The sequence below is a fragment of the Nanorana parkeri genome, unplaced genomic scaffold, assembly GCF_000935625.1.
Source record: "Nanorana parkeri isolate BGI_ZX_2015 unplaced genomic scaffold, ASM93562v1 scaffold735, whole genome shotgun sequence".
Lineage (NCBI taxonomy): Eukaryota > Metazoa > Chordata > Amphibia > Anura > Dicroglossidae > Nanorana > Nanorana parkeri.
The window spans coordinates 316,943-332,987 of record NW_017307003.1 but is presented as its reverse complement, the minus strand read 5'-3'; the positions used below and the strand labels follow the sequence as shown (position 1 = coordinate 332,987).

At 40.1% G+C, this 16,045-nt stretch overlaps 1 protein-coding gene across 1 annotated transcript in view; it reads right to left on the bottom strand.

The window, feature by feature from the left end:
* ST18 (ST18, C2H2C-type zinc finger) overlaps positions 1 to 16,045 on the bottom strand; it is a 166,136-nt gene that overhangs the window by 33,618 nt on the left and 116,473 nt on the right. Inside the window, exons 11-12 of the mRNA XM_018564203.1 lie at positions 15,406 to 15,651; positions 2,376 to 2,491 (exon numbers count right to left, since the gene is read on the bottom strand). Coding sequence (XP_018419705.1) covers positions 2,376 to 2,491; positions 15,406 to 15,651 — 362 coding nt within the window. The remainder of the gene's footprint in view (positions 1 to 2,375; positions 2,492 to 15,405; positions 15,652 to 16,045) is intronic.

The following is a 16,045-nucleotide window of genomic DNA, read 5'->3' as shown; positions in this document are numbered from 1 at the left end:
CTTGGACAACATGGCTGATTTGGAAAAATTATCCAATTCAGCTCACTTTCCAGTTCAACAATGTTGTCCTAGATTGCTCACTTCTCCTGCCTTCTCCAACCCCTTCCCCCTTTTGTGAATAACCCTGTAAATGTTCACATGCATAATTTCACTGGAGTTAAGTAGTGTTGTATGTATAGTTATCACAGGCAGACTGCAGTACTTCTATATATCCACAAGATGGCAATAAACTTCAGCCATTTTCTAGTAAACGTAATCTGCTTTTGAATGAATAACTAATTTTTATGAAATGAATCTAATTAAGTAAAATTGTCTAAAACTGTATGTAAAAATGTACAATTTTGCTTCTAGGTTTTACTTTTCAGCATATATTTGCTCTTTCTGGAAAGAAATTTGCTCAGAAGTTACTTGTCCTAGAAATGAGCTGTGGTCCTAGAAACTGTGTAATGTTGTCCCCTGTAATGATTTTATTACATTCTGGATAATAATAGGATAACTCTAAGTTACTGTAGCACTTTCTATAGCTAATGCATATATTAAACATCAAAATGCACAGAATCTGCGAATGGAGAGACTATGAGTCCCATCTGACACTACAGCAGAGGCACTTATAGTTTTCAATGGAATACAAGTGCAGTGAATTTTTTAATTCAATATACCATTATTTACATAGCACCAACAATTTACACAGCACTTTTCCTACACATCAGTGCCAGCCCTCAAGGAGCTTACAAACTAAATTCTCTATTTCACATGCTAGGGCCAATTTAGACAGAGACAATTAACCTACCAGCATGTCTTTGGAGTGTTGGAGTACCCAGAGTAAACCTACACAAGCACAGGGAGAACATGCAAACTCCATGCAGATTGTGTCCTGACCAGGATTCAATCCAAACACCTGCGAGATTCTGCTGTAATAGTGAAACAATCGGAGACACTCCCTTCCCGTTTCCTCCTTGCCCATTCACAGTATTCACAAAACATTCAGTGGATGGAGGAGGGGGATCCTGTCATTCAACTGCCTCTTCTCTTTGCATTGTGTGAATGGGCAAGGGGGCAGAAGGGTAGGGTAAGCATTGCTGATTCCTTTACTATTACAGCGGAAGCAATTAATACATACATACAGGGCCGAAATTCACTGCTATAAATAGGATCCAACACCACTAAAGGGATGATTTCCACAGGAACCAGCAGCCAGCTTGACATAGGACACACTTCATTAGAATCTATCTCCTTGCTGCTGTATAATAAAAAAAACATTGAAACTAGAATTCAGCTTTAAGGGGAGAGTTGTACCATACTGTTTTCCAATTTATGACATCTGAATTGTAGCACATTTTTACAACCTCCTTTTATTTATGGAGTTACCTGAACAAAACACCAGATTCCTTGCTATATAATACATTGAATGTCAGTAAAATGGTGAACAAATCAGAATCATTATATAGATTTTTGTACCATGTATTATTAATCTCATGTAAGGATAATATCACTTTTAAAAGCCCTTAGCAAATATGCCTACTTATTCTTGATATTATTACCATGTTACCTGTAAATTAATTTTAAAATACAGATGCTCAGATTTGCTGTTTTTGTTATGTACATATTTAATTTACAAGAATATAATATAGGCATCTTCAGTGAGACAGTGCAAAGAGTTAGTATGAAGTGTAATAACCTATAGCATCCGATCCTACATATCTTAAATAAGGTGGCTACATGACATCTGCACTTTGCACAGCCTTAAAGATGGCAAAAAATGTTTTAAAAAAACCCATACACATGTATGAAGTAGTCTACGCAGCAGTTTTTGTTTTTATACCTTACCCCAGTAACATATTTGTATTACCTAATTCTGCCATTACATCCTTTTTAAAACTCCTGTTAATAGGCCAAGCTGTGTAGCAAACGTTTTAGTTACAGGAGTTGGGAAAAACCATATTACATTGCTGGGAGTACATAAGATCAGCTTTTATTCATATGGTTTAAATCTTTTTTTTTTCAAAAGAAATAAAAAGTTGCTGTAACTGCCTAAAAAGTATTAACCTGAATTGGAGTTTATTTTGTTTGTCTGTTACTTAATTCCCATTTTTAAAGACATGTCTCTCTAAAACAAACCTATCGACAGGGTGATAATGCTGCTGTGCGGTTTCAACACAAAGCAAACAGCGCTGGCATCCTATTACAGGATATGGAAAAATACCAGATCTACCGACAAGATCCACGGATAATAAATCTATAATGCTTGGGGGACTCAGAAAGACTGCATCATATTCAGTATTTAATTTTTATTCCCCTATAGTTGCACCTTAATTAAGAAGCTCAATGGCAATTATTCTTTTACAGAAAGAAAAATGAAAAAGCGACAAACATACGTAATGAGTTCTTTCTTCATATCCCTTGGATGGAACTTTGTTTTAGGGCTGGCCATTGTGACATCTCCAGAGTATTTTGTCTCATCTGCGTTTTCTGAACAGCTTGCAGGATCCAGCTGGAAAAAAAATAATGTAGAAATGCACTTAGTTTGTATTTTAGCATTTTATATCTCCAAAACATAATGTAATTTGGAAGCAGGCTAAGTAGGCAGAGCCTATACCTGACATATAGATTGTGTCTTGCTCATTGAAACTCCATTCATACATTGGACCACCTATCTCATAAACTATTAAAAAAGGCTTCCTTGTATTCTATAACACTTGTTGAATGTATGCCCTTTTTCATGAACTCCCTTTGGCTATCACTATACTCCATCTTTAGCTAAAATATATGGTCCACCTTTTTCAAACAATGAATAAATACACCCACATTAATACAAAGAAATGTGCTTTTATTTATTTTTTTCCCTGGTGTTTGCAAAGCATTGCAGCTGTGATCATGGATGCAATGTCCAGCCTTAAGGTGCCCATACACTGCACGATTATCGTACGATAATCGTATGCGATCGGTTTTTCGTACGATAATCGAGCAGTGTGAACGGAGACGTGCGACCGTTTCTACTGTACGGTCGCACGTCTTCTGTCGAACCAGCATGTTCGAAAACCAGCCGGGAATCGTACGATTCTCGGCTGGTTAGAACGGTGCTCGGAAGATAAATGCTGAACGGGCCGGTGTGCACACGCGCACTCTGCCCGTTCAGCATTGCGGTCATCGGAAGCCCGCCCCTCAGGGGGGCGGGCTTGCGATGATCGAGAGTGCGATCTGCCTGTCCAAGATAGGCAGATCGTACGTTTTTTTAATCCCTTTACAACCATCACAAGACTAAAGTCTTGCGATGGTTGTAGAGTGTATGGCCACCTCCATGCAGACTGTTCTTCCAGCTCCAGGTTCATACCAAGGTATCTTCTGCTATGGGGCTGATGAAAGTAATCCATGGACTACAAGGGGCGATGAAGTCACCACAGCTGTGCTCTACTGAAATCTATTAATCAATCTGCCACAGTGGCAGAGGGAACATGTATTTTTTTTATTGCACAGTGCACCCAGCATTGTGTACCATACACTAGGTACACTGCCATTCATTTGAGTGCCACCCCATCACACCTTGCAGCAGCCGTATGGTACAGTGCAATGCAAGTGTACTGGCAATGCAACATATCTAGCACATGGTACTATGTCCTTGGTGTGCAGTGGAATAGCATACACTAAATGCATGGTGACGTGTGCTTAGCACAACATTTTAGTGTGTACGGGTCCTTATACTATCTAAGCAGCCGAGCAGTAGGTGATTAACAGATACAGTGGCCTGGCCAATGATTCTAACCTTTCAGTCCTCTCAAAGATTGACCAAGTGTCTAATATTACCATTGTGAACTTGAAAACCTTCTGTCTGTAACTATACTTTAGTCTGTAGGCCAGGGGTGGGCAACTCTGACCCTCTGGCTGTTGTGGAACTACAAGTCCCATGAGGAGGCATTGCAAGACTGACAGTTACAGTCATGACTCCCAGAGGCAGAGGCATGTTGGGATTTGAAGTTAAAGCACAGCTGAAGGGCTGGAGTAGCCTACCCCTGCTGTAGACTTTAGCTTATAGTTAACCTTTAATAAGAAGAAATGCTACTGCAGACCTCCTTCTGAAACAGTTATTCACTTGACTGTCATTGGCTTCTGCAGTTTCTCATTCACTTGTCTAGAGGAATGATTCAGCCAATGTAATCAGAACTCCTGATCTGCCTATGTGTTCCAGTGTCAGTACTGAAGCCTTAGGATCAGCATGATCGCCAAGGTACTAACATTTTAAGAGGTCAGCCCTGGCAGCACACATACTTGCTTGCAGACATAGCATATCAGAAGGCTCCCCTGATGAACTCAAGAGGGTTTCTATGTTAATGGATGTAATAGTAACCATGCTGCCATGACTGCTCAGAAGGAGGACATTTAGTTCTAAAATGATAAAAAGGCTGTCAGGCCATCCATTCACTTTGAGTTATGCATTATCCTTTGCAGCATGATTCGGCTGGTGTCACAGTACTTCATTGGGGAAGAGGGGGGTGCAGACCCTTGTCACATGATTCCTTACTGAGATCTGTAGAGGGCTCTGATGGGAAGCAGGACAATGCTTGGTTTGCCAGACTCATCTTTGTCAATATAGGTGCGGATATTGACAGGCAGGACAACCGGCTGTATAAGAATGTACCTCCTATGAGTTTCAATGCAAACTCCTAATGTTTGAGTTGAATACTTGCACATGATGGTGATTTATTTAGCAAGGCTGATTTTTACCCACCGGCAAGTTGAAACATTCTAGATAGCTGATTTGAATAAAGAGGTAACGTCCCTACGAGTATTGGAACAGGTATGTACAAATCGAACTGAGCGTGATAAAATTTCATAGCTGCCTTTTACACTTACCCAGCTCACAGGACATCTAACCATTTTAGTAGAGCATAAATCTAGAATATGCAAATGCAATAATGGTTTTATTTACTGTGAGCTCATAGCACCAAGAGGAATTATGCAGAGCATTATCCAATATTTTTTCTCATATTCCAATTCAAATATAACAAAGGCCTTTATTGCCATGCTACATAAGCTTAAAAACAAGCCTTTATCTCTGCACTGACCTTTCTGGTTATTTATCAATAAAAAGGTAAAGTCAGCCATCTGTTGTTTTGTAGGTTGAGTGGGTGTTTTTTAATGATTCAAAATTAAAACAAAGGTATAGCCCATAAATAACTTTTGTCCTTTAAAGTTAAATTCTAAGCAAATGTTACTTTGGGGAATTAATTGCAGTGTACTTTTAGTTTGGGTTAATGAGTAACTAAGCCTTAAATTTCATATTTGCTAGATAACAGCCTCTTGTTACTCTCATGAACTTCCGTAGTCTCCACAGCTGTCGAAGAACTACAAGTCGTACCATGCCAGGACCATGCCTGTGTCGGCTATAAAATGTACTTGTTATTTTTAGAGGTGACCATGGACAGTAACATATCCAAAAATGCCTTGGATTCATCACATTCTACGTTTATTCTGTTGGTCTAAAAACAGATCAGATTATAAAAGATATTCTCTTTCTTACATGGCAGATGCAGAGTTCTGTACTGTGTTATCCATCCCTGAAAGTAGAAGTTTGGATTTAGGGTGATACCATTTATTGGCTAACTAAATAGATTGTAGTGCAAGATTTCGAGACACTCTGGCTTCTTCCTCAGGTCTTAAGAAGAGGCCAACGTGCCTCAAAAGATTGCACTACAATTTATTTAGTTAACCAATGAGTGGTAGCACACTAAATTCAAACTTGTACTCTTCTTTCTAGATCTTTGATGAGATAAATGAATCAATCAGCATAATTCCAGGTTAAATAAGGATTCCCATAACAGATCATTGATGATTTTTAAAATTAACTGTCCACTAAAAAATTTCCACTTCTGCATGTCTGGAGCAGGATTCTTTACTTTCCCCTACAGCACCAGTTGGTACTCTCAATCATTTATTTGGAAATAATGGAGTTTTACAATTAACATGCCATCTACATACAGTAGGTGGGCCAACCTTATATGGACATGGGTCCTATTGTTAATTGTTGCCAACCAAGATAAAAAGGGGGTCTATTTTAGGGTAAATACATTACTGGCCATGGATAGTTATGAACACAGCCCCTGAAGTAGATGTAAGGGCTAATTGAATTTCATTAGTTAAACCCTGGGTATCGATAAATAATTGAATTGTTTTCAATACAATAATTTTTTTTAAAGAAACCCAGTCATGGGATTCAAAATCTCAGAACAGAAATTCCCTGTAAAAAGAAGCATGTTTATACTCAACTGCCTGATGGCCAGATGGGAAAACTTTCTTCTTTCTTTCAAAGCTATGTGCACCAATACTATCCAACACTAGACATGTGTGATTCGTTTTGTTATGAATTGAAATTTGTACACATTTCTGTAAAGTACCCATTACTCATTCACAAGGGGGGGGGGCAGCATTTGGGTTCCCCTTTATAACAGGGGGTACCCGGATGCAGATGAGGCCCCCTGCCTGTAGACCCCCACAACCACCAGGCCAGGGTTGTGGTGAAGAGGCTCTTGTTCCCATCGGCATGGGTCTCCCCCTAGAAAAGCACCCTCCCAATACCGAGGGCATGTGGTCTGGTATGGTCAAGGGAGAGGGGACCACTTGCTTGCACCCCTTTTCCTGTCCTGCCAGGCTACTGCCTGGATTAAGAGTCTGGTAAGGGATTTTAGGGGGACCCCACGTTTTTTCTTGGCATTGGGGTTCCTCTTAAAAATCCTACCAGACCTAAAGGGTCTGGTATTAATTGTCGGGGAACCACATGCTGTTTTGTTTTTTCTTTTTTCCATCAGGGTTCCTGACATGGATTGGGGGGGGGGAGGGGGGGCACACTGTTTTTTTGTTTGTTTCTGTGGAGTGTCAGAAATGAAAAAGAAACAAACTAAACATTGAATGTCACTTTTCTGCAACACATTTTCATTCATAATGATCATTTAACTCGACCCGAATCTCAAAAAAAGAAATAACGTAACATCCAAAATGAAACAAAACTAAACAAATTTTGTTGCCACCTGAAAGTCTACACAGCCAATCATAGAACCTGCACAGCCACCTGAGAGTCTGCACTATTACACTAATTGCCATTATTTTTCCTAGACTTCTACTTTTAGAGCTAGTTATTAAGTTATTACTAAAACTAGTAATAATAGAATGCAGGGGCAATTATTTCATATGATAAAGAGTAGATACATTGATATAGTCTTATAAATACAACCGGCTCTTTGAGGGCAACCATAATGCTGATGCGGCTCGCAATTAAATTGAGTTTGACACCCCAGATCTAGGTGGTTGGAGCTTTGGCTTACCCTCCCTCATGTCTTACGATTGACCAATTTCTCTGATGGGCAGCCTCACTAACCAATGGAGATATGAAAGAGGGCAGGCTAAAGCACTAACCTTTTAGCTGAAGTTTTCATTTGTATAATAGAGCAACACAGCTTTTGATGCTCCCTGGATGTGTAATCACATTGATCAACACAACTATACTTGAATATTTAAATGTTCCTGTATATTCCATTCAGGGATTGTGAGATATTTGAGTTTGATTTGATCACATACAGTCAAACAAAAGAAATAAACATAAGAATGCCTAAACATTTGTAATTGCAACAATTATCTGCGCAAAGTGGTGCATTATCTGACAGAAATGCAGGAGTGCCAATATTTTTGGCTATGATTGTATAACATTTTTTACAAGTGATCAAGAGCCGAGGTGATGTGACTACAGAAAACGAAATTGGCAACAAGTCAATAGAGTTTTAAGTAGAACTATAATGAAAAAGTACAAATTGCCATTCCTAGCCAAACCATATGTTGCATTATATAAATGTTTAAATTAAAATATAAAATCAATACTTGTTGTAAATGTTAATCTCCCTTTTCATTTATGAAAGTTTTCAGAGCACATGGATTCTTTTGGATAGAAAATGCCTCCTTCAAACTCTAATCCTTTTTCCCTTTTTCCTGCACAATTTTCCCTGTTTTAGATCTGATTTAAATGTGTAAAAAATATTACTATTGCAAATGTGTTTTTATTGTTTTTTTATGTTAGACTTGACCCCTTAGTTACTTGTGCTTCATAATTTGTAAAACCATATGAAGAATAGAAATGGATGTTTCATTCTATCAATAAATTTTTTTGTGATAGATAGATAGATAGATAGATAGATAGATAGATAGATAGATAGATAGATAGATAGATAGATAGATAGATTTTTCTGGGCTATATGAAATGATGATATAGAATCCAATAAAATTCTGACCCTGGTAGAGAGCACTAGGTCATGGCACTGGCAACCAATCAAAATCAGTTTTCAGAAATGTACTCATGATAAATTATTACCTTCTGGAAACTTATTTCTGATTGGTTGCCATAAGTTGTTTTTCCATCATTTGTGCCTTACTTTATATAGTTTCCTGGCTTATCATATAATAATCTGCTTGGAAACTTGTTTGGCCACTAATTCTACTTGGCAAACTGCTTGGAAACTTGTTTGGCCACTAATTCTACTTGGCAAAACATTATTAAATGTATGCTAAAATCGATTGAAATATTTTTGCAAATGTTATTTTATAAATATGCATTCAACATTAAATTTAAGCACAGTCTTTAACATAATGCTTCAAATATTCTCTTTAATATGTCCTTTAAATAACTGTGATAAAGATGACATTTTGTAGGTGTATTGTGTTTGCATGCCTGGTGGTGATTCAAAAAGAAACAGAGAGGGAGGAATACGCTAAATTCCATTAATATGCAGATGGAAGTTTACAGTGATTCCAGAAAAGACCAGAACATAGTGCTAAAATGAATAACACATAATGGCATCTGGCACTTTAGACATTTTTTAGGCCTTGAAATTGTTGGAGAACTGACAGTTTGAACTAAACTAACAGCCCTATTTATTTATCAAGGATTTTGTAGAGAATTTGAGCCTAGTCCAAATTCATTCTTTTTTTTTGTTGTTGTTTGTTAGAGGGCATCTGGACAGGCTATTTCATGGAGACATATAGACAATATTTTCTGTAAATTGCCACCCAAATTAAGCAACTGTTGTGTGCATGAACTGGTGCAATGAGCAAAAGACCACATATCAAAAATACCATTGTCTACAATTTACTAGAAAACAAACAGCCAAACAAAAAAAATCTATCATTTCAATCCAGGAGGCACTGGAAGGAAAGCAACTGTGCAACTGAGTCTCTTTGTGTAGTGATCTGATCACATAATGAGGAAAAAATCAGTTATGTGAATTACTTGAAATACAGAACAGGATAAAGAAACCCGGCTAATCCTCATTTCTTTTTTTTGTTTTTGGGCTGTTGAGTACATTAAATAGAACCTGTCATGATACAAGTCCCCACTGCTGTTTTTACCCTCCAGCTTAGCTTTTCACTGTCCCAGAACAAGCATGCAGGTCAGGAGTTCTAATTCTACCAGCTACATATATGTTTCAGGTCAATTACTTACTGGGGTTGATTTAATAAAGTGGACTTAGCATCAGATATATTTTTTAATTTTAAAGAGAATATTTCAGTAACTTTGCAAGCCAACATCTCAGTTCAGCCAGCATCTCAGTCCTGGAAGTATATTCTTCCCCTGGATGATGCCTGAACAAAGATAGCTCCATCCTTCTGGAGAGAAAAGTAGATGAAGGCATTTTCAGCAGAGGTACTGTGTTCTCTGTGAAAGATAATAAATACTTGTTACTAGGGATGCAACAAAATTTTGGCTGCTGAAACAAATTGGCAGAAAATGGCACTTTTGGCAAAATGCTGAAAGTTCCATCTTTCTGCCGAAATTACAGTGCATCCCTGGTTTCTCTCCTCCCAGCTGGGTGCTGCTCTGTGTCCCCTCGTCCAGCAGGGAGGAGAGAAACTGTCACAGGAGGCTGAGCAGGGCATTGCGGGAGGAGAGCTCAGCCTCCTATGACAGCATTGACAGCTGTCTCCGCCTCTTCACCGCTCTCCTAATCTGTCACAGGAGGCTGAGCGGTGCGGGGGAGGAGAGCGATGTAAGCAGCGGGCGTCTCTTCTCCTGCACCGCTCAGCCTCCTGTGACAGATTACAAGAGCAGTGTAGCACTCCTTACTGAGTGCTTTCCATTCATTTAGAACAGAGGCTGCAGAAAAATTATTTGATTAAACTTTTTCATTCGTTTCATCAAACAAAACACATTTTTATGCTATTTTGGATTCAGCCATTGGTGCGTTCTGGAGGCAGGTCGCATGACATCATATAACACTGCACGTATTGGGCGCTGCCATCTTGATGTATATCTAGGTATACACCAAGATGGCGGCACCTATATCGGTGTGTGACGTCACCTGACGCCACGCATGCATGGCGTCATGTGACATCATGCTCCCCACCTCCAAGATGGTGGCATGCATTCGCAGAACGCACTGGTGGCCAACATGTTCGACGCACATTCTCAAACAAATTATTATGTGCCTGAATACATTTTTCGTATATTCGGGCATGTAGTAATTCATTAATTTAACATGTAGTCTAGGTTTTATGTTCTGTTTTTTATTTTTACTTTTCTAGATACACTTACTTGAAAAAAGGGTCTGCATGACAACCTGACACTTTATTTTTATAGACTCTATTTTAGTTTGACATTTATTGTTTACCACTTGTTTGCCGTCTGTTGTTTCATTTAATAACAATACTTATATTTGCCTACAAGTTTAATACATTTGAATAAAAGTTTTATTTTGATCATACTTTTTAATATGTTTCTTTGGGTCTTAACAAAATGGGAGTCTTTAAATGGTGCGAATATTGGAAAAAATTGGTGTGGTTACTGAGGGGTGTGGTCACTGAGGGGTGCTGTAAAGCTTTCTTGCACAGGGCACCTAAAGGCCTACGGCCAGCCCTGCCTGTACTGACATAGAAGCTGGTGGGAGGAGCCACTGCATGGGAGCAGGTATTCTACACAGCCGGAAGTGTGGAATACCTGCTGCTGACAGGCGAAGTGTGATGGCGCTCAATACACATGTCACCAGAAAAAGAGTTATATTGTCACTTTTTTTAAAGGGTGTTTCTACAGTACAAGTGACCATAGGGTGACAGGGTCACTGTAATGCATGATAACTCATTGCATTAACGTGTGTGTTAATGCAACACACAGGGGTCTATTCACAAAGCTGACGGAGGATCTAGCCGTAGCTTCGGTCGATCCTTCGGCTAGCTTCGGCCCCGTACAGCTCCCGAACGTATGGCTCGGCTCGGCTGAGCCGCACTGAAAGCTGAAGCTGGCTGAGCAGCTGGGCGGAGCTGTGATCTTACGGCTGGCTCCGGCCACTTGCAGAGAGATCAGCGTCCCTGGTTGCCTGCTAACAGACAATTCTCCCTGGCGCTCCGGAAGTCTCCCGCTCCCGGCCGACAAGGAGAGAAACACTGCTGTTTCTTTTTTTTTTATTCTGACACGGAGCGTATGGGCAAAAATTATTTTTATTTATTTTCTATTCTGACACGGCTGCGTCCCTCTGAGGTACCGAGCAGAACAGAAAAAGAGTTAAAAAAAGGTAAAAAAAAGTAAATAGAAAACGATTGTGCGGAGCTAGCAGTGACAGCTAGCTCCGCCCAATAGTTTCCTATTGTCCGGCGGCTCTGCTGCTGTCAAAAGAAAAAGAAAAAAAACTCTCCCGGGCACTCTGGGAGCCTCCCGCTCCCGGCCGCCCAGGAGAGAAACACTGCTGTGTCTTTTTTTTCTTTATTCTGACACGAGCGATGTCAGAATAGAAAAGAAAAAAAAGAAGACATTTTCCCATTGAAAAGCATTGCTACATTACTATTGGCGATTTCAATTTGCAATAGCCAATAGTAAACTAGCATTGTAGCCACCCTCTGCTGATGGACAACTGCAGCAGAGGGCGGGTACAATGCTAGTTTACTATTGGCTATTGCAAATTGAAATAGCCAATAGTAATGTACCAATGCTTTTCAATGGGAAAATTTTTTTTTCTATTCTGACATCGCTCGTGTCAGAATAAAGAAAAAAAGACACAGCAGTGTTTTTCTCCTTGGCGGCCAGGAGCAGGAGACTCCTGGGGCGCCAGGGAGAGTTAGCTGTTTGGAGATCAGTGTCGCTGGTTAGCAGGTAACCAGGGACGCTGATCTCTCTGCAAGTGGCCGGAGCCAGCCGTAAGATCACGGCTGGCTCCGCCCAGCTGTCAGAAGCAGGCTGTCGGCCGGCCAATGGCCGGCCGCTCGGCCAGCTTCGGCTTTCAGCACGGCTCAGCGCTCGACTGAGCTGCTCGGCCGTGATCGGGAGCTGTACGGGCTATTGTGAATAGCCCGTACAGCACCCCCTCGGTTCTCCTGAACCGAAGGGGTCCTGGGGCCGAAGCCAGCCGAAGGATCGGCCGAAGCTACGGCCAGATCCTTCGGCAGCTTTGTGAATAGACCCCTTAGTACCTCCAGCACCTTTCTTTTGAAAGCCCTGGCTGCTTCAACACTCCATTTGTAAACAACAGTGGGACCCCTGTCTTGCTAGAGTTTGAAGTTCTAGCTGAAGAGAAAAAAAATACAATGGTTTCCAATGAAAAGCCATTAATATTTTATGGTCACACTGTAATACTACATTTGACCAGCAAATAACACCTTTAAAGGAAATGCACTGAGGATGAATGGCAGCTGCCATTGCTCACATCTCTTTTTGAAAATGTTAATCACCTGATCATCATACTGATTCAGTACCTTTGAATACTGTACCTAATCCAGAACAAGTAAACACAATAGGAATTCTGACTTTCCTATTCCGCAATCTTGCTTCAGAAGAAGGTCAGCAATGGTATCCTTCTTTCTCTTAGTACTGGTTTATTTTCAAATCATATCTCAAAGATCAAAGTGTGTGAGTGAAAAAAGACACAAAGAGGTCTTTGGGGATTTTAAAGCTATTGATACACAGCTATGTTTTTGTAGTAAATCACTCAATGTCCCATCTGTGTTAAATCTACACTGCCAACTACTGTATCCAGATGGGCACTGCATCCATGGGTGCCAATAGTTTTCTAGTTTTCAACTTTGTTGATTTAAGTGGTGCTTGCAAGGCCACCCATGGCTCAACTTTTGGAAAATTCAGCAGGAATCGGCCAAAATTTGAGCTCGGTATGGGCAACTTTAGTTTTTTTTTAAGTTTCCTTTTGAGTGCCTCTGTCTCTGGAGGTAAGGGAGGTATTGCTGCAGGCCTGAAGTGGCTGCTGCTGTTTTGCCTGCTTGATGCTGATTGGCTGGTAAGCCGGCATCCCTGCCAATCAGCATGGAGCCGGCTTCCCAGCCAATCGGGAAGCCGGGAGGCGGGTCATTATTTCCTGATTGGCAGGGAAGTTGTTTTTTTTAGCATCAAATGGCCAGCTTTTGGGCTGAACTTGCTGGACTTGGCCAGTCCTGGACAAACTAGCAGTCATTTGAAATCTATGCCACTTGTAAATTAATTTCTTTATAGAGGAATGGTTATTTAAAATATTTTGGTTATGTTTTAAAATTGCCTGGCAGACTAATATGCATCCTCAACTTTCTTTCTGAGGTATTTAGAGAGCTCTTTTGATCTTGGCATTATGACACTACACAGATCAATAGCAAGAAGAAAGCTAGACCCCCAGATATATGAGGTTTAATGAAGGAAGTAAGGAACTCCTGGCAACACTTTTCATAACCCTTGCAGTGGGTCTACCCATGCACTGCAAGGGTTAAGTGCTCGTTTTTGTCTAGGTGCTAAAATTTATAGCCACCCAATTGTCAGAGACAGCTGGGTCTTTAGGAGGTCCTTTCAGCCTCTCACCTGCTGCAGTGTCTAAGGTCCCATGAGTCATCACATCCAATACATTGTGTATAGAAGGTGATAAAACCAAGGGACATACCATCGCTGCAGCAGAGGAGTAGAAAGGCTGGAGGGAGCGCTCTAACAGCCAGTCTGCTACAAGGTTTGGGTGAGTATAACTTTTTTTGCACCTAGACCAAAACAAGCACCTAATCCTTGCAGTGTGTGTGTGGGGGGGGGGGGGGGCACAGAGGCTTGGGGTGGTGGGGGGGGGGGGGGGGGTAGCCCTACTGCAAGGGTTAATACAAGTTTTGCCTGGAGTTCTTTGTTAAACAAGACAGGTCCCATCTGCATACTCCCCACAGAGGTTCTAATCACTGGTACCTGCTCTGGAACACATGATTCTAATTTCATGAATTTGAAGTGATGGTAGATGTAGGAGTTTACTTACTTTTCCAGGTAAAGGTGCCCATACACTTTACAACCCTGGCAAGACTTTTGTCTTGCCAGGGTTGTAAAGTAATTCAAAAAACGTACAATCTGCCCATCTTGGACAGGCAGATCGTACTTGCGATCATCGCAAGCCCGCCCCCCTGAGGGGCGAGCTTCCGATGACTGCAATGCTGAACGGGCAGTGTGCGTGTGCGCCCCCCGGCCCGTTCGGCAGTTATCTCTCGATCATGCTAAAAACCAGCTGAAAATCGTACGATTCTCGGCTGGTTTTCCAACATGCTCAAAATACAAAAGTCGTGCGACCGTACAGTAGAAACGGTTGCACGCCTTCCATACACTGCACGATTATCGTACGATTGCGGGATTTCCCGCAATTCTCGTACGAGAATCGTGCAGTGTATGGGCACCTTTACAGATCTGCACTTTGGTTAATTTAGATTATAAGAATGAATACACCATGTCAATGTTATCTGTCATTGGTTCAAGTATATTACCTTTTTTTGAGGGCACTGTATAAATAAAGAGCTAATGTTTGCCTGTCCAAATATGTTGAAAAAGTCAACAATTTCTTTGTGGTGTATTTTTCAAATGGCTATATATGTCAGTGTTTATGAAATCTTTATGGAGAATTTGATATTCAAAAATTACATATAAATACTGGATTTCAGTTCTGCTTTTTGAAGAGAAGAGTCTAGAGTTTACTTTTTTGATCCTAAAACTAGCCAACATAGACTGACTTTTAAATGATACCATTTTTATTGTTCATGGAGAATAATTGCTTTTATAAACTATATTGCTATGGATAAAAGAGACATAAAAAATGTATTTATTGAAGTGTAGTTCAAATGCCTAATTGTCATGTTGCACTGATCACCGGGTTAGAAGATGTGATTGCCCAATTATGGAGTATTACCAGGGTGATTACAACATGCTGGCACTTTGACATCACAATGCTCAACCAGAGGATTGCTGGTACAGTCTGTTATTTATCACTGGCATTGAATATTGTACAAATACTACTTAAAATGTCATTTAGTTATGACAGTGTTATTTACTGCTGTTTTAATTTCCTCCATGTAACAATGCAGTTTTGCTTGTGACATTTTAAATGGTTACACCCTAATGAGTCAATATGACACATTTTCAAAGTATCCCAGTAATTAGCCATCAATTACCTCAATGTCCTCTTCACTTTTGCCATGAACTTTACTGTAGTTAATTGGTGCATCCCAGCCTTCTTTTTCACAAAGGGCCTTGTAGAAGGCAGCATTGACCAACAGGCTACTAGTTTTAAATGGAGAAGAAGACGTTGCTGTTATAATAGGACTGGAAGAGCCTAAACTACTAGTCTTGTCATTTAGCCGATTCTTCTTCATGCTTAAGTCCAAAGTTCCATTTTCATCAACTTCAATCTCCGCAGCCTGGGGAAAACAGTAACAATATATTTTAAATTGATGAACAGTTTGTGGCTTTGATAATGCAGCCATGTGGTGCTTTTAAGGGATAAAAGTAAATGCAAGCTTTTATTTAAATAATATCTGATTTAAAAAGCAGCTTTTGATTTACATCACATCAGTTAATGTGTAATTCTTTGCCAGAGTTCTGGGTAACCTCATAATGCTTGCCATCTTTTGCAGCTTATTGCGAGTAGAATTTAAATAAGACGCTTCCAGATTTTAACTACAATTTAGACAGCAAAAACAATGCTAAATCTCAGTGTATTTAAATAAAAATAAGTCAATAAAAAGCTGCCTGATCTTTTTTGATCTTTTTGATACAATAATAAAAAAAAAAGTTGACCCACTTTCATAAATA